Source organism: Mobula hypostoma, chromosome 11 (assembly GCF_963921235.1).
Source record: "Mobula hypostoma chromosome 11, sMobHyp1.1, whole genome shotgun sequence".
Taxonomy (NCBI): domain Eukaryota; kingdom Metazoa; phylum Chordata; class Chondrichthyes; order Myliobatiformes; family Myliobatidae; genus Mobula; species Mobula hypostoma.
The window spans coordinates 528,433-548,236 of NC_086107.1; the positions used below are offsets into that span (position 1 = coordinate 528,433).

At 45.5% G+C, this 19,804-nt stretch overlaps 2 protein-coding genes across 3 annotated transcripts in view; one reads left to right on the plus strand and one right to left on the minus strand.

Moving 5' to 3' along the window:
* LOC134353538 (deformed epidermal autoregulatory factor 1 homolog) overlaps positions 1-19,804 on the plus strand; it is a 113,422-nt gene that overhangs the window by 82,822 nt on the left and 10,796 nt on the right. For both annotated transcript variants that reach the window (XR_010019635.1, XM_063061541.1), the window contains exons 9-12: positions 4,423-4,575; positions 4,777-4,923; positions 7,182-7,435; positions 8,497-8,574. Coding sequence is in view for 1 of the 2 variants with exons in the window: in XM_063061541.1 (XP_062917611.1) it covers positions 4,423-4,575; positions 4,777-4,923; positions 7,182-7,435; positions 8,497-8,574 (632 nt within the window). In the remaining variant the exon portion in view is untranslated. The remainder of the gene's footprint in view (positions 1-4,422; positions 4,576-4,776; positions 4,924-7,181; positions 7,436-8,496; positions 8,575-19,804) is intronic.
* The window catches only part of LOC134353539 (D(4) dopamine receptor-like), a 68,720-nt gene that overhangs the window by 5,642 nt on the left and 43,274 nt on the right, over positions 1-19,804 (minus strand). The window lies entirely within an intron of this gene.

Sequence of the window (19,804 nt, forward strand, 5' to 3'; positions counted from 1 at the left end):
AGAGTAGCAGTCAAATATGTTGTGTTTACCACAAGAAAGACTACAATGACCATGAAGCGTTGCGCATGCATATATGTGCCGATTTTTTACTACAAATCGTTTTTGGCGATTCCTTTCGGCGGGGTGGGGGTGTGTTTATCACGACCGGAATATCGGTGATAAGTGGTTAATACGCTCAATTTCGTTTCCAAAAGGGTTTATCTAACAAATTTAATATTAAACACACAGCGCATATTTTCCTCGCATGAATATAGTGACAAGTCAATTACCAGGGGAGCTTGAAGTAAGTGTTGAACGAACTTCCAGCTGAAGTGGTAGAGGCAGGTTCGATATTACCATTTAAAGAAAAATTGGATAGCTATATGGACAGGAAAGAAATGGTGGGTTATGGGCTGAGTGTAGGTCGGTGGGACGAGGTGAGAGTAGCGTTCGGCATGGACTAGAAGGGCAGAGATGGCCTGTTTCTGTGCTGTAATTGTTATATGGTTATATAAGTCAATAGCATCATAACATTTTAAGTAACATTTGGATATTAAACACACAGCACATATTTTCCCCGTATGAACAAATAAAATCATTGCAACAGACCAATATCACTGAATCAGTGGGAGCCCTGGGCTTGTTTCCCTGCAACGAGACGGTCCTATCGAGGGGTGATGGGAGGCAGCGATACTCGAAGGGCGTTCCTTATGTCCAGTCTATTCTCCGCAATTTAGTTTTCTGCATTCATTGCAGAGATATGTTGGAAATGGAAGCAATGTTTTCAGTGCTTTCGTGGCTATCTCAGGATATTCAGCCTTGACTTTGATCCAGAATGCTGGCAGAGATGTTATGTCAAACATACTTTTCAGCCCGCCGTCATTTGCAAGCTCGAGGAGTTGATCTTCTTCTCGCGCTGACATGGATGACGCATGTGTAATGACCTCGCATGCGTTCAAGCTCAACAGTGCGTGACAGGGAATGAGGAAAGGTGCAGCTGACTCATATCGCCAAATCATATCGTTTCCTTGCGGCCCGGTAGCACATGCTTTGTGGCCTGGTGGTTGGGGACTGCTGGCTTATAGTACTCCAACTGCGGACTGACCAATGCCTTATAAAGCCTATACATTTCATCCTTGCTTTTATATTCTGGTCCTCTTGAAATTAATGCTAGCATTGTATTTGCCTTCCCACCACAAACTCGACCTGCAAGTTAAGCTTTAGGGAATTCTGCACAAGAACTCCCAAGTCCCTTTGCACCTCAGATTTTATTATTTTCTCTACATGTAGAAAGTAGAAATGTCAGTTAATGGGCAGCAGTAAAGTAGCTGAATGATATAATTGGAGAGAGGTTGAAGAGATTGGGGGCAGAGGGGTATAGGAGGGGTGACAGCAGTATTAATCGTGTAAATTTATCTGGAAATACTGTTCACCATGTATGCAGCCGTTACTGGTTTAAAATAAATAACTCCAAGTGTCAAGAGAGAAACTCCATCTAGTACAAACATTGTAAATGAACTCACTTATGTTAGGTAAAGACAGAGCTGTGTGTTTTAGCTTGTACTCTCCTTCAGCTCTCTGAAACGTAGCTTACATTCAGGGCCACTAAAACACACCCTTTCACACATCTACAAATCCAAAAGGGAAGAAGATACTTTCTCAACAGAGGAAGCTTTGGAAATGATAATGGTGAGTTAGATTAGGAATAGGTTATCGAGGATCACGTTATAGCTGAGGTATCTGTGTAAGATCTCAGAGGGTCCAAAGCACATCGTCGCTGAGAACATAAATTTGAGAACAAACAGTTCCTTCACATGCTTCCATCAACTTGATAGCAACAAAACTCAATGTGTTTCCAGATCTAGTTGATCTATAAATAAACCAGTGAAGAGTCTTTGCAGTGTGTAAACTCGCTTGTGTTGTCTGTCACACTGTGCTAAGTCTGTGGGAGCCCAAATGCTAAATTCTCCAATACTCTGCCAGTTCCCCAGTACCATAAGACATAGGTGCCGAATCAGGCCATTCAGCCCATCAGGTATGTTCCACCTTTGTATCATAGCTGATTTACTAGCCCTCTCAACCCCATTCTCCTGCCTCCTCCCCATTACCTTTATGCCCTGACTAATCAATTCCACTTTAAATATACCCAATGACTTAGCCTCCGCAGCAGGCTGTGGCAATGAATTCCACAGATTCACTACCCTCTGGCTAAAGGAATTTCTTCTCGTCTGTATTCTAAATGGATGTCTCTCTGTTCTGAGGCTGTGCCCTCTGGACTTAGACTCCCCCACTATAGGAAATATCCTCTCTACATCCACTCTGTATAGGCCTTTCATTATTCGATAGGTTTCAATCAGATTCCCCATCATTCTTCTAAACTTCAGCAAGTACAGGTCCAGAGCCATCCAACTTTTCTCATACGTTACCCTTCCTGTCCTCTGGTACCCTGCCCATTCTCCAGTACAGACTTATTCACTGCTGGTTTATTTAGATAACTTGGGTCTAAACCCCAGTTAGTCTTTTACCTGCCTCAACTACTTCCTGTAGCAGCCCATCCCATATACTCACCACCCTTTGGATGAAAAAGTTGCCCCTCAGGTTCCTTTTAAATCTCTCATCTCTCACTCAAATCTGTGCCCTCTAGTTCTTGCTTTCCTAATCCTGGGAAAACGAGTGAGTGCATCAACCCTCCAGCTATCATACACCTCTGATAACTCACCCCTCATTCTTCCTACACTCCAGATATCATACACCTCTGATATCTTGCCCCTCCTTCTCCTGCACTCCAGATATCACACACCTCTGATATCTCAGCCCTCATTCTTCCTACACTCCAAATATCATACACCTCTGATATCTTGCCCCTCCTTCTCCTGCACTCCAGATATCACACACCTCTGATATCTCACCCCTCATTCTTCCTACACTCCAGATATCGTACACCTCTGATATCTTGCCCCTCCTTCTCCTGCACTCCAGATATCACACACCTCTGATAACTCACCCCTCATTCTTCCTACACTCCAGATATCATACACCTCTGATATCTTGCCCCTCCTTCTCCTGCACTCCAGATATCATACACCTCTGATAACTCACCCCTCATTCTTCCTACACTCCAGATATCATACACCTCTGATATCTTGCCCCTCCTTCTCCTGCACTCCAGATATCATACACCTCTGATAACTCACCCCTCATTCTTCCTACACTCCAGATATCATACACCTCTGATATCTCACCCCTCATTCTTCCTACACTCCAGATATCATACACCTCTAATATCTCACCCCTCATTCTTCCTACACTCCAGTTATCATACGCCTCTGATAACTCACCCCTCATTCTCCTGCACTCCCTGCCACCCTGCTACCTGTCCTGTCTATGGACCTTACTATCATTGAATTCTGTTGCAATTTCCAGCCTCCCATCTGCTCAATGATGCTTTGGATCCAACGCTGCCAATCTCAAAGTTCAAAGTAAATTTATTATCGAAGTACATATATGTCACCATATGCAATCTTGAGATTTATTTTCTTGTGGACACACAGTAAATACAAAGAAACAAAAACATTAACAAGCAAAATAATAATAATAATAAGTATGCAATAAGTATAGAGAAGATGAGATGACCCAGACGGTCTGGGGGGGCGCCTCTCTCTGCAATGCTGAGACTCTGAGACTGCCCCCAGCTGCTGTGTGTGGTGTCTGCAAACTTTGCAGCAATTTGCCTGACTAATATGAACCGAATGTCGAGGCTTTGGGCCTACTCTGGGAATTTGGATTTAAGGACTCAATTTGGTTCGGGGTGGTGTTATTCCTGGCTTCCATTGTTCACGTGATTTGTTTTGCGTTTTTTGTTTTTCCTCTATGGGCACTGGGGGTTAGACAGCCAGAGACTTTTACCCAGCACAGAAATGGCTAATACAAGCGGCATAATTTTAAGGTGAGTGGGGGGTGTCTGGGGTAAGTTCTTTACACGGAGAGTGGTGGGAGTGTGGAACACATTGCCAGGGGTGGTAGTAGAGGCAGGTACATTAAGGGCATTTAAGAAAATCTTAGATAGGCATATGGATGATAGAAGTATGTAGAGTACAAGGGTTAGATTGATCTTAGGGAGGGTCAAAAGTTGGCACAGAATCATGGGCTGAAAGGCCTGTACTTTGCTGTAATGTTCCGGGTTTTGAGCTAGTAAGTCAATGCTGACTAAACTGCTAATTGTTGCCATTGGGTTTCTAGCCTCTGTAGAATTTTGTACTTTCAGGAGTGGCGACCCTTTTGACCGCCAGCTGAGAAGGAGCAGAAATCTGGATCCAGGAGTTCCTCCAGTTTTACCAGTTGGGGGTGAGGGTTGAGGGGTGAGGGGTGAGGGGTGGGTGGCACTGTGTTCATGCTGAGCTTACTCAGAAAACACACTCATTTTTCTCATGCTCTTTCCCGCAGAGGATGGCATCCACCAGGGTCAGACCTGTCGCGACTGGTGGTGGGATACAGCAAATAAAACCCCGTACCCTCTACAGGGGCATGAGGGTCACAGGCAAGGCAGCCGCGCAGGCCTCGGGGTTCCTCATGTCTGTGGAGATGATGCCACTCAGGGTAAGTACAGGGATTATTGGTGTACTCATTGGCTTTGGACCAACACAAAATCACAGTTATATGCACCCACAGACATAGTGTGACCACTGTCTGTGTTGATATGTTCAAAGTATACATCAGTCTGGGTGTGCTGCTGTTTTACGCGCTCAGTGGCAAGGCTAATGTAACGAACATGCTCAAAACTGTGCCTTTTGTTGACAGGACGGCCGCAGGACCAGGTGGAAGGTGTCACATCAGCTCCCTCCCGCTCACCTCCACACTCTGCTTCGCCAGCGTCACTGGGAGCCGGTGCCAGTCCCGACACACACACGTCGAAGAGTATCAGTGAGTTTGAGGAGGGAACACAGGGTGAGTCAGGGCGAGAGAGGGGCAGAGGCGATGGGTGAAGGAATGAGGTTCTCAGTACTACGGTGAATGGGGCTTTCCATTTCCACTGCTCTGACCAACTGACCAACTGGACCACATGGCATTGTGGCCTGTAGCTCTGGTTAGACTGTGGACAGTGTGTCATTGTGGGCTGTAGCTCTGGTTAGACCGTGGACAGTGTGTCATTGTGGGCTGTAGCTCTGGTTAGACCGTGGACAGTGTGTCATTGTGGGCTGTAGCTCTGGTTAGACTGTGGACCATGTGGCTTTGTGGGCTGTAGCCCTGGTTTGACCGTGGACAATGTACACCATATGGCATTGCAGCTCTAGGTGTATGGAGTAATCCCTTGTTTGCGTTGGTCTCAGCCAGGGCAGTCAGTGGTCATTTTTGTTCAGGGATACATCACAATAACCAACACGCCAGTGCCACCTAGTTTCTTCTCATGTGACCTACTAATCTACTGATCCATATGTCTTTGGAATGTGGGAGGAAACCAAAGAGCAAGAGGAAACCCAGGCAGTCATGGGGAGAACGCACAAACTCCTTACCGACAATGGCGGAATTGAACCTGGGTCGTTGGCGCAGTACTGGTGTTACACTAACCTCCATTCTACCATGCTGCCCCGATCTTGCAAGCAATCTGATGGTTCTCAGTGACTCCAGGACAAAACCATGATGTCAGGCCCCAGGTCCCAGGTCCCAGGGTCATTCTCACCCTGGCACCTTGGTCATTGTGACCTGTAACTCTGGTTACTCAGTGGACCACGCGGACGATATTTCATTGTGGGCTGTAGATCTAACTACACCAGACCTATTGAGGGCCATTGCTAGTCGCTGCCAGGGTGTACCTCACCATTTATACACTTGGCTCAATGCCTTGACTTCTCTCCATAAGTTTGCCTAATATGGAGTTCATCAATAGGGTGTATTGAGACTAATTGCATGGATAGATTGATACTTTATTGATCCCAAAAAAAATAACAGTGTCACAGTATCATTACAAATGCACAGATGTAAATATTAGAAGAGAAATAGAAAGAATATAAAGTAAGTTACCTCAAACAGTCTAACAGGAGGGGGTCATCACTTCCCCTGCTATAAGTTGGTTCATTATAAAGTCTAATGGCTGAGGGTAAGAATTACCTTGTATAGCGTCTTTTTGGAGCAGCGTCGTTGTCTTAGTCTATTACTCAAAGTGCTCCTCTGTTCAGCCAAGGTGGCATGCAGAGGGTGAGAAATATTGTCCAGAATTGCTAGAATTTTCTGTGGGGTCCTTTGTTCTACTACAGCCTCCAGTGTGTCCAGTTTGACTCCTATAACAGAGCCTGCCTTTCTAATCAGTTTATTAAGCCTGTTAACACCACCTGTATTGATGTCATTGTCCCAGGACACCCCTGCATAGAAAATTGTACTGGAAACAACAGACTAGCAGAACATGTGAAGGAGAGGCCTGCATATTGCAAAGGACCTCAGTTTCCTCAGGAATTAGAGGCGACTCTGGCCCTTCTTGTACACAGCCTCTACGTTGGTGCTCCACTCAAGTCTGTCATCCAAGTGCACCCCAGGTACTTGTAGGATCTCACCACATCCACATCCTCACCATCAGAGGTAACAGTGAGCAGTGCAGGCTTAGTCTGCCTAAAGTGCATCACCATCTCCTTTGCCTTACTGATGTTGAGCTGCGGATGATTCAGCTTGCACCATTTGGCAAAGTTCTCCACTAGGACCCTGTATTCATCCTCCTGTCCTCTCTTTACACACCCAACTATTGCTGAGTCATCAGAGAATTTCTGCAGATGACATGACTCAGTGTTGTATCTAAAGTCCGAGGTATACAGGGTAAACAGGAAGGGAACCGATACAGTCCCCTGTGGGGCCCCAGTGCTGCTTATAGCCATGTCAGACACACGGCTCTGAAGCCACACATACTGTGGTCTGCCAGTCAGGCAGTCCATTATTAAGGACAAAATGGAAGTGCCAACCTGCATTGAACGGAGATTTTCCCCCAGCAATGAGGGCTGTATCAACGATGGAGCGTATCCCAGAACAACCTGCAATTCTGGGACAAGTAAGGAGGGAATTGAGCCAAAACCTCTTCAAATATGATGAATTTCAGTGATTACCAATTTGAAGCTGCAATGTGGCATTCACAATGTAACTCTCCTTGAGAGAGTATTTCTACATAACAGTGTCTGTGAGCAGTTTGTTGTAGCCACCTCCATCTTCGTTTCTTTCCATAGTATTGGCCTCGCTCCCTGCGCTCGCTGTACCGACTCCTCCCACGCCGAGCAAAGTGATCTCGCCCACTGCCCTGAACGGCCTGGAGGTTGCTGAGCAGCGTAGCTGGCTCTACTTGGAGGAGATGGTCAATTCGCTGCTGGCTACAGCTCAGCAGCTGAAGACGCTAATTGAGCAGGCAAAACAAGCCAGCATCGCTTCGAAGGACGGTGCCATTGCTCAGGCCAAGCTGCAGGCAGACACTGAGAGGAAAGGGGTGAGTGGAACTCAGACCAGGTACACTTTGGATTGTTAATCTCAGTGAACGCTGATTGTAGTGTTAATTTGTGTGAATGATGAACCTAGGAAAGAGGAGGCCTGGATCTCAACTTGATCCAGCAAATCCCAATCCATCTCCAAGCCCAGCCAAAGCATTGACCCAGCTTGTGCTGTAACCCAAGCTGAGTTAAAACCTTCCACAGGCATATCTCTGACTGCCTTTCTCTCTGGCTGGCTGACTACAAGGGATAAGGCTGAGATTAGTGAAGGTGCAATTGAAATGGAGGATGTGTGCTTATGTGTTGATCAGTGAAAAGCTTGTCTTGCATACTGTCACACAGATCAGGCCATTACATAGTGTATTGAGGTAGAGCAAGGGAAAACAATGACAGAATACAGAATAAAGTGCTACAATTACAGATAAAGTGCAGTGCAGATAAATGATAAAGTGCAAGATCATAACGAAATCATAAACACAAGAGATTCTGCAGATGCTGGAAATCCAGAGCAACACACACACAAAATGCTGGAGGAACTTAGCATGTCAGTCTGCATCTACGGAAATGAACAATTTAAGTTTCGGGCCAAGACCCTTTATCAGCACCGGAAAGGAGGGGGAAGAAGCCACAATAAGAAGGTTGGGGAGGGGAAGGAAGACATGCTAGAAGGTGATAGGTGTAGCCAGGTTGGTGGGGAAGGGTGATGAAGCAATAAACTGGGAGGTGGTCGAGGGAAAAGGCAAAGGGCTGGAGAAGATGGAATCTGATGGAGAAGAGTGGACCATGGGAGATCAAAATAAGATGGGTTGTGAGCTCAAGAGTTAATCTCATTGTTCAAGGGGTCCATTCATGAGTCCCATAACAGTGGGATAGAAGCTGTCCTTGAGCCTGGTGGTAATGAGGATTGTACTGTCACAAGGAGTGTGCATGTCACGTAATCCTCAAGACCACATATAAACAATGAGGCAAAAGTTGTGTTTGCTTTAATCATTTCACAGGAATAGAATGAGAGTTGAGGAAGCTGAATGTTTCCTTTTTTTTTGTTTCTTGTGTACTGTAGACCCTGACGCAGTACCAGAACCAGATACCATTCCACTCAGCTGACGACGTGGATGGGAAAGCTGAGCTGATCATCAAGGTGAGTGAGCGGAAGCTAACTAATGTGACACATAACTCCAAACAGAACAAGTGTGATTCTGCATAGGTGTTGGCATCAATCCCGAGGCCAGTATCCCTTGAGAAGGTCCTGCAGACCGGTGTAGTTTGCGTCAAGGCGCTCACACAGTGCTGCTGAAGAGGGAGGTCCAGGATTCAGAATCAACCACAATAACAGACCAAAATATATGTCCAGGCGACTTGGAGGGGAGTCTGCAGGAGGTGGTGATGTCCTGTGCCTGGTGGTCATGACATCTGTGGTTGCAGAGGCCGTGGTACATAAAACTGAGGGATATAATTTTAGGGTCAACTGCAGAAAACTTTTACCCATATCAGAGATACAGTAGATGAAACAGGAGGACACAGATTTAGGGTAAGATTTAGAGGAACGTCTTCCTCAGAGAGTACTGAATCAGTGAAACACACTGCCTGAGGGAGTGGTACAGGCAGAGTCAGTGACAGCAGGCTGGAAGTGCCTGGACAAACGCTTAAATCACTGAGGTGAAGAAGGTTATAGACCAAGATTAGGGAGATGGAATTAATATGGATAGGTGGGCATGGACCAGCTGGGCCGAATGACCTTTATGTGGTTCTAACATCAGTATATTTCCTATCAAGGATTGTGACGTTATTGTTAGACTGCCTTTGGAGTATTATGAGCAGTTTTGGGCCCCTTTTCTAAGAAAATGGTGTGCTGGTTTTGGAGAGGGTCCAGAGAATGTTCCCAAGAACTTAAGAGTTAATATTTGAGGAGTGTTTGATGGCTCTGGGCCTGTACTCACTGAGGTTCAGAAGAATGAAGGGGGGTCTCACTGAAACCTGGTGAAAGCCCTTGAGTGGATGTAGAGAGGTTGTTTCCAATAGTAGGGGAGTTTAGGACCAGAGGGCACAACTTCAGAATAGAGGGACTCCATATAGAACAGAGATGAGAAGGAATTTATTTAGCCAGAAGTTGGTGAATCTATGGAATTCATTACCTCAGATGGTTGTGGAGGCCATGTTTAAAGTAGAGGTTGATAAGTTCTTGATTAGTCAGGGCGTCAAAGGTTACATGGAGAAGGCAGAAGAATGGGAAAATAAATCAGCCATGTTGGAATGACTTAGCAGACCTTTTGGGCTGAATGGCCTAATTGTGCTGCTATATGGTCTGATGTGAACATGTTACTTTATCAGTGACACAGTAACTATGAAATTATCTGAATCTATTACATGACAATGATAGAGTTAAGTCCAATTTGCTGTAAGTGTCTGGGACAGCAGTTTGATCAAGTGTTGAGCCTCCATCGGCTGTTTGGAACTGGAACCCTCTGACTGTCTATTATCCTGTTTGCTGCCAACCGCCCTGTTCCCCTCATTCACTGGTGTACCTTGAAACCAGAATTAAAATTGGTCACAAACAGTAATCTGGCTCATGCCCACTGTCAACACGCAAAGGCTGGTATTTATTTCTGAACTTATCCATTAGGCAGAAAGCAAAAATGTATGTTTTTACAGAGTTTCACTTACCCCAGCTGTTCCCAGATGGTTTCACAGCTAATCTCTGTTGAAATATGTGAGACACAGATGTGATGAGTTCAATGATAAAATAATCTTTGCTTACATCCGTGTAGTTGGATAAAACTGAGGAGAACTATCCATTCTCCTGCAAATCACTAATGCCGAACCTAGGCTGAAGGCATCTTTCTGTGAGTCCAGTGACTTGCAAAGAACATGGAACACAGAAAAGCACAGCACAGGCATGGGTCCTTTGGCTCACAATGTTGTGCTGAACCAATTAAATTAGTAACCAAATGACCAAATCAAAGTAATCAAAGGTTGGTACTTTGACCTGTGTGAGCCCCTAACCATGCCCAATGTGTAAAAATCTCAAACTGACTGGTTCGTCATTTTCAAGAGGCTGTGCTGTCCTTTGTGTTTGCCACCTGACCATTACAACTGCGAGAAGTGCATCCAGCTGCAGCTTCTAACAAACCAGGTTATGGGAGCTGGACCTGGATGAACCCCGCAGGGGGTGACAGATAGGACATACAGAGGGGTAGTTACACCAGGGTGCAGGATACAGGAAACTGGGTGACAGTCAAGAAGGGGAAAGGGGTTAGGGAGCCAGTGCAGAGTACCTGAGGCCATCCCCCTCAACAACAGGTATATCACTTTGGAGAATGTTTATTTTTAACAAAACTATAAAAGTTTATTTACACAACAAATACACATAGAAACATAGAAAGTAGGTGCAGGAGTAGGCCATTCGGCCCTTTGAGCCTGCACCGCCATTCAGTATGATCATGGCTGATCATCCAACTCAGAACCCTGTACCAGCCTTCCCTCCATACCCGCTGATCCCTTTAGCCACAAGGGCCATATCTAACTCCCTCTTAAATATAGCCAATGAACTGGCCTCAACTGTTTCCTGTGGCAGAGAATTCCACAGATTCACCACTCTCTGTGTGAAGAAGTTTTTCATCATCTCGGTCCTAAAAGGCTTCCCCTTTATCCTTAAACTATGACCCCTCATTCTGGACTTCCCCAACATTGGGAGCAATCTTCCTGCATCTACCCTGTCCAATCCCTTTAGGATTTTATACGTTTCAATAAGATCCCCCCTCAATCTTCTAAATTCCAATGAGTATAAGCCTAGTCGATCGAGTCTTTCATTATATGAAAGTCCTGCCATCCCAGGAATCAATCTGGTGAACCTTCTCTGTACTCCCTCTATGGCAAGAATGTCTTTCCTCAGAGTAGGGGACCAAAACTGCACACAATACTCCAGGTGTGGTCTCACCAGGGCCTTGTATGACTGAAGTAGTACTTCCCTGCTCCTGTACTCGAATCCTCTTGCTATGAATGCCAGCATACCATTCGCGTTTTTCACCGCCTGCTGTACCTGCATGCCCACTTTCAATGACTGGTGTACAGTGACACCCAGGTCTCATTGCACCTCCCCTTTTCCTAATTGGCCACCATTCAGATAATAATCTGTTTTCCTGTTTTTGCCACCAAAGTGGATAACCTCACATTTATCCACATTAAATTGCATCTGCCATGTATTTGCCCACTCACCTAACCTATCCAAGTCACACTGCATCCTCTTAGCATCCTCCTCACAGCTAACACTGTCGCCCAGCTTCGTGTCATCCGCAAACTTGGAGATGCTGCATTTAATTCCCTCATCTAAGTCATTAATATATATTGTAAACAACTGGGGTACCAGCACTGAGCCTTGCGGTACCCCACTAGTCACTGCCTGCCACTCTGAAAAGGTCCTGTTTATTCCCACTCTTTGCTTCCTGTCTGCCAACCAATTCTTTATCCACATCAATACCATACCCCAGTACCGTGTGCTTTAAGTTTGCAAACTAATCTCCTGTGTGGGACCTTGTCAAAAGCCTTTTGAAAATCCAAATATACCACATCCACTGGTTCTCCCCTATCCACTCTACTAGTTACATCCTCAAAAAATTCTGTGAGATTCGTCAGACATGATTTTCCTTTCACAAATCCATGCTGACTTTGTCCGATAATTTCACCGCTTTCCAAATGTGCTGTTATCACATCTTTATAACTGACTCTAGCATTTTCCCCACCACCAACGTTAGGCTAACCGATCTATAATTCCCCCGTTTCTCTGTCCCTCCTTTTTTAAAAAGCAGGGTCACATTAGCCACCCTCCAATCCTCAGGAACTAATCCAGAATCTAAAGAGTTTTGAAAAATTATCACTAATGCATCCTCTATTTCTTGGGCTACTTCCTTAAGCACTCTGGGATGCAGACCATCTGGCCCTGGGGATTTAACTGCCTTTAATCCCTTTAATTTACCTAACACCACTTCCCTACTAATATGTATTTCCCTCAGTTCCTCCATCTCACTAGACCCTCTGTCCCCTACTATTTCCGGAAGATTATTTATGTCCTCCTTAGTGAAGACAGAACCAAAGTAGTTATTCAATCGGTCTGCCATGTCCTTGTTCCCCATGATCAATTCACCTGTTTCTGACTGTAAGGGACCTACATTTGTCTTAACCAATCTTTTTCTTTCCACATATCTGTAAAAATTTTTACAGTCAGTTTTTATGTTCCCTGCCAGCTTTCTCTCATAATCTTTTTTCCCTTTCCTAATTAAGCCCTTTGTCCTCCTCTGCTGGACTCTGAATTTCTCCCAGTCCTCAGGTGTGCTGCTTTTTCTGGCTAATTTGTATGCTTCTTCTTTGGAATTGATACCATCCCTAATTTCCCTTGTCAGCCACGGGTGCACTACCTTCCCTGGTTTATTCTTTTGCCAAACTGGGATGAACAATTGTTGTAGTTCATCCATGCGATCTTTAAATGCTTGCCATTGCATATCCACCATCAACCCTTTAAGTGTCATTTGCCAGTCTATCTTAGCTAATTCACGTCTCATACCTTCAAAGTTACCCTTCTTTAAGTTCAGAACCTTTGTTTCTGAATTAACTATGTCACTCTCCATCTTAATGAAGAATTTCAACATATTATGGTCACTCTTACCCAAGGGGCCTCGCATGACAAGATTGCTAACTAACCCTTCCTCATCGTTCAATACCCAGTCTAGAATGGCCTGCTCTCCAGTTGGTTCCTCGACATGTTGATTCAGAAAATCATCCCACATACATTCCAAGAAATCCTCTTCCTGCACAAAGTACAAACATATAGTATTTACAAGACAGTGAATAAATTCAAATTAAAATATGATTACTACAGTCTATAAAGCCTCGGTGAGACCACAGCTGGAGTATTGTGTGCGGTTTTGGTCCCCTAATCTGAGGAAAGACATCCTTGCCATAGAGGGAGTACAAAGAAGGTTCACCAGGTTGATTCCTGGGATGGCAGGACTTTCATATGATGAAAGACTGGATCGACTAGGCTTATACTCGTTGGAATTTAGAAGATTGAGGGGGGATCTTATTGAAACGTATAAAATCCTAAAGGGATTGGACAGGCTAGATGCAGGAAGATTGTCCCCGATGTTGGGGAAGTCCAGAACAAGGGGTCACAGTTTAAGGATAAAGAGGAAGCCTTTTAGGACCGAGATTAGGAAAAACTTCTTCACACAGAGAGTGGTGAATCTGTGGAATTCTCTGCCACAGGAAACAGTTGAGTCCAGTTCATTGGCTATATTTAAGAGGGAGTTAGATATGGCCCTTGTGGCTAAAGGGATCGGGGGGTATGGAGGGAAGGCTGGTACAGGGTTCTGAGTTGGATGATCAGCCATGATCATACTGAATGGCAGTGCAGGCTCGAAGGGCCGAATGGCCTACTCCTGCACCTATTTTCTATGTTTCTATAAGACAATCAATTCCCTGGGGGGGCCCACCGCTCCCAGAAATCTTGGGAGGAGTTACAGTGGTCAGGTCCCTGGCACTGAGTCTGCCGCTGTGACTCGGAAGGGAAAGGAAGAGAAGGAGCATGCTGTGGTGATAGGGGATTCATTAGTTAGGGGAACGGACAGGAAGTTCTGTGGGTGAGAATGAGATTCCTGCATGTTGCCTCGTGGGTGCCAGAGTCCGGGATATCTCAGATAGAGTCTTCAGCATTCTTAGGTGGGAGGGTGAACAGCCAGAAGTCTAAGCGTATCCCTTCTCTATCACCTGCCTTTCCTCTGTCTCTTCAGTTTGCTTCCGCGCCCCCCCCCCCAGCAATCCTAGTTTAAACTCTCCCCAACCTTCCCGCCAGGATATTGGTCCTTTTGGGATTCAAGTGCAACCCGTCCTTTTTGTATAGGTCACTTCTGCCCCAAAAGAGGTCCCAATGATCCAGAAATCTAAATCCCTGACCCCTGCTCCAATCCCTCAGCCACGTATTTATCCTCCACCTCATTCTATTCCTAGACTCACTGTCACGTGGCACAGGCAGTAATCCCAAGGTGACTACCTTTGTGGTCCTGCTTCTCAACTTCCTTCCTAACTCCCTGTAGTCTGCTTTCAGGACCTCCTCCCTTTTCCTCCCTATGTTGTTGGTACCAATATGTACCACGACCTCTGGCTGTTCTGCTTCCCACTTCAGGATATTGTGGACACGATCAAAAACATCCCGGACCCTGGCACCTGGAAGGCAAACTACCATCCGTGCTTCTTTCCTGTGTCCACAGAATCGCCTGTCTGACCCCCCTAACTCTAGAGTCCCCTATTACTGCTGCCATCCTCTTCCTATCCCTACCCTTCTGAGCCACAGGGCCAGACTCTGTGCTGGAGGCACGGCCACTGTTGCTTCCCCCAGGTAGGCCATTTCCCCCCCCCCCCCAACAGTACTCAGTCAGGAGTACTTATTGTTGAGGGGGACAGCCACAGGGGTACTCTGTAGTATCTGACTCCTGCCCTTCCCGCTCCTGACTGTTACCCACTTCTCTGTCTCCCCAGGCCCCGGTGTGTCTACTTGCCTGTAGCTCTTATCCGTTACCTCCTCACTTTCCCTGACTAGATGAAGGTCATCGAGCTGCATCTCCAGTTCCCTAAAGTGCTCCCTAGAGAGCTGCAGCTGGATGCACCTGGCGCAGATGTGGCTGTCTGGGAGGCTGGGAGTCTCCCAGACGTCCCACATCTGACACTGAGCACAGAACACTGGCCTCACATGCATTCTTCTTGTGTGTATTCCACGTAAGCAACGTACCTTTCGTCGACCCGTTATTGCTAAAGCCCCATTGAGCCAAAGCCTTCCTACTCTGTCGCCTGCTCCTCCGACGCCCGCTCTCATTGTATTGAAAGGACAAGGAGGAAGGCAGACGGGACCGGGTTTCTCTGTAGGTAAAATATGAAATCAAATCATCAGAAAGAGGTGACATAGGGTTGGAAGAGGTTGAGTCATTGTGGATAGAGCTAAGGAACTACAAGGGTAAAGAGACCTTGATGGTAGTAGTGTACAGACCCTCAAACAGTAGTAAGGATGTGGCCTACAAATTGCAACAGGAGATAGAAAATGCATGACAAAAGTGCATGTTACAGCAGTCATGGGGGACTTCAATATGCAGGTAGATGGGAAAATTGGGTTGGTGCTGGATTAAAGGAGGGGGAAATTCTAGATTGCCTACAAGATAGCTTTTTAGAGCAGCTCGTGGTTGAGCCCACTAGAGGATCAGCTATTCTGGATTGGGTGTTGTGCAATGAACCAGAACTGATTAGAGAGTTTAAGGTAAAAGAACCCTGAGGGGAAAGTGATTATAAAATGGTCAAATTCACCCTGAAATTTGAGAAGGAGAAGCTAAAGTCAGAGTAAAGGGAATTACAGAGACATGAGAGAAAAGTTGGCCAGAATTGATCAGAAAATAACACTGGCAGAGATGATGGTAGAGTAGCAATCGCTAGAATTTCTGGAGGCAATTCCGAAGGCACAGGATACTTACAGTGCATGCAAAGGTTTGAGCACCCTGGTCAAAATGTCTGTTACTGTGCATAGTTAAGTGAGTAGAAGATGAAATGATCTACAAAAGTTATAAAGTTAAAGATGAAACATTCTTTTCAACATTTTTAAGCAAGGTTAGTGTATTATTTTTGTTTTGTACAATTTTACAGTGAAAAAAAGGAAAGGAGCACCATGGAAAAGTTTGGGCACCCGAAGAGATTTGAGCTCTCAGATAACTTGGTAAAGTCTCAGACCTTAATTGGCTTGTTAGGGCTATGGCTTGTTCACAGTCATCATTAGGAAAGGCCAGGTGATGCAAATTTCAAAGCTTTATAAATACCCTGACTCCTCAAACATTGTTCCAACAATCAGCAGTCATGGGCTCCTCTAAGCAGCTGCCTAGCACTCTGAAAATTAAAATAATTGATGCCCACAAAGCAGGAGAAGGCTGTAAGAAGATAGCAAAGCGTTTTCAGGTAGCCGTTTCCTCAGTTGGTAATGTAATTAGAGAAGATGGCGGCACAACGCAGCTCATGCGGCCACGCCGGTGAAGGATATCTGTAATCTGTCAAGTAGGGTGCTGTGCACAATTCTGATTTGACTGAGACAGACATGAGAGAACGGAGGAACATCTGGAGAAACTTCTGAAATGCCTTTTACGCTGCCCCTGTTACTGTGTGATCCTGCAGGCCCCGAATCCTCGACTTCGCTTGTTGCTCGGTGGCTGGGATGGGGTCGAAGCGCTCGGCAGAGATAGTGCTCGGTGCTCGGTGTCGAAGGGCTGGTCGGAGGCTCGACCCGGACAGATGGACTCAGAGTCGGCTGGGGTTGGGTGCTTCCAATGCATTGACAGTTGTTGGTGCCTGGAGGTTTATGGCAGAGAGAGTTTCTCCCTTCTGCCGCTTGCTATCGGGGACTATCGGGAGTCAATCGGAACTTTGAGACTTCTTTTTAACCGTTCCCATGGTCTGTTCTTTATCAAATTATGGTATTGCTTTGCACTGCTGTAACTATATGTTATAATTATATGGTCTTGTCAGTGTTAGTCTTTGGTTTGTCCTTTTTTTTTGTGATATCACTCTGGAGGAACATTGTATCATTTCTTAATGCATGCATGCATTTCTAAATGACAATAAACGAGGACTGAGTGTCCTCATAATCTAAAAATTATGAAATGGCAGTTAACAGGAACGGTGGAGGTCAAGTTGAGGTCTAGAAGACTAAGAAAACTTTCCAAGAGAACTGCTCATAGGATTGCTAGAAAGGCAAATCAAGATCCCTGTTTGACTGCAAAAGACCTTCAGGAAGATTTAGCAGACTCTGGAGTGGTGGTGCACTGTTCTACTGTGCAGCGACACCCGCACAAATATGACCTTCATGGAAGAGTCATCAGAAGGAAACCTTTCCTGCATCCTCACCACAAAATTCAGCGTCAGAAGTTTGCAAAGGAACATCTAAACAAGCCTGATGCATTTTGGAAACAAGTCCTGTGGACTGATGAAGTTAAAATAGAACTTTTTGATCGCAATAAGCAAAGGTCTGTTTGGAGAAAAAAGGATGCAGAATTTCATGAAAAGAACCCCTCTCCAACTGTTAAACACAAGGGTGGATCGACCATGCTTTGGGCTTGTGTTGCAGCCAGCGGCACGGGGAACATTTCACTGGTAGAGGGAAGAATGAATTCAATTAAATACCAGCAAATTCTGGAAGCAGACATCACACCGTCTGTAAAAAAGCCGAAGATGAAAAGAAGATGGCTTCTACAACAGGATAATGATCCTAAACACACCTCAAAACACACAATGGACTACCTCATGAGGCACAAGCTGAAGGTTTTACCATGGCCCTCACAGTCCCCTGACATAAACATCATCGAAAATCTGTGGATAGACCTCAAAAGAGCAGTGCATGCAAGATGGCCCAAGAATCTCACAGAACTAGAAGCCTTTTGCAAGGAAGAATGGGTGAAAATCCTCCAAACAAGAATTGACAGACTCTTAGCTGGCTACAGAAAGCGTTTACAAGCTGTGATACTTGCCAAAGGGGGTGTTACTAAGTACTGCCATGCAGGGTGCCCAAAATTTTGCTTCAGGCCCTTTTCCTTGTTTGTTATTTTGAAACTGTAAAAGATGGAAATATAAAAGTAATCTTGCTTAAAATATTAAAGAAATGTGTCATCTTTAACTTTATGCCTTTTGGAAATCAGGTCATCTTTTATTTGCTTAGCTATTCACAGTAACAGAAATTTTGACCAGGGGTGCCCAAACTTTTGCATGCCACTGTATATCCCAAAGAGGAAGAAGTATTCTAAAGGAAAGATGACACAACTGTTGCTAACAAGAGAAGTCAGAGCCAACATAAAAGCCAAAGAAAGGGCATATAATAGAGCAGAGATTAGTGGGAATTTAGAGGATTGGGAAGCTTTTAAAAGCCAACAGAAGGCAACCAGAAACGTCATTAAGAAAGTAAAGATGGCATATGAAAGTAAGCTAGCCAATAATATTAAAGAGGATACTAAAAGGATTCCGATGACCCAATTGGTGGGAGCAGGCCACAGCAATGACGTTTCTCGCAGGTCAGTGATGCTTGTTTAAAAGTACAGGAGGGAGAGGCAGGGCAGCCATTGTAGGGAGTAGGCCAGTGGTGAGAGTAGAGTGTTAGACTTTGGCTCAAAGGGGGCATTGGCTCTGGGTAGGCTTCTGTTAAGGTTCTTTTTTTTTCTGTTAACGTACGTAATGCAGTAAATGGCAGTTGTGTGTTCTTCATGCTGGAGGTTGAAGTGCTGGGAGACCCAGGGAACTACATCTGCATGAAGTGCATCCGGCTGCAACTCCATGAAAACCATGTTAGGGATCTGGAGAGTGAGGAGGTAATTGATCAGAGTTACAGCAAAGTAGTCACCCTGAAGTTGCAGGAGACGAGTAGCTGGGTGGCTGTCAGGAGAAATGGAAATGTGAATAGGCGGTTAGCGCAGAGCACCCCTGTGGCCATTCCCCTCAAAAATTAGTATACCGTTTTGGATACTGCTGTGGGGGAATGATCTCCCAGGGAATACCACGGAGACCGGTGTACTGGCACTGAGCATGGGTCCGTGATGCAGAAGGGAAAGAGGGAGAAGAGGGGAGTGGTAGTGATAGGGGCTTAATAGTCAGAGGAACAGACAGGAGATTCTGTGGATGCCAACAGGACACCCGAATGGTATGTTGCTTCCCAGGGTCATGGACGTCTCAGATCACATCCACAACATTTTGGAGAGGGAGAGAGAGCAGCCAGATGTCTTGGTACATATTGGTACAAATTACATAGGAAGGAAAAGCAATGAGATCCTGAAAGGAGAATTTAGAGAGCTGGGTAGAAAGCTGAGAAGCAGGACCTCCTGGTCAGTAATTTCTGGATTGCTGCCAGCGCCATGTGCCAGTGAGGGTAGAAACAGGATGATTTGGCAGATAAATGTGTGGCTGAGAAGCTGGTGCAGGGGGCAGGGCTTCAGGTTCTTGGATCATTGGGATCTCTTCTGGGGGAGGTATGACCTGTTCAAAAGTGACGGGTTGAACCTGAACCCGAAGGGGACCAATATTCTCACAGGCAGGTTTGTTAGAGCTGTTGGAGAGTGTTTAAGCTAATTTGGTAGTGGGGTGGGAAACAGAGTGAAGGGAGAGGATAGACAGATAGTGGAAAAACAAAGATAGCATACAGTCAGACTGTCAGGAAGGGCAGGCAGATGATAGGACATCATTGCAGCCAGCAGGGTGAGTGCATTAGGGATGCAGAATCAAAAAGGGTAGCAAATACAGTACTCAAAGAGTCATGTCTCAATGCACGGAGCATAAGAAATAAGGTGGATGATCTTGTTGCACTATTACAG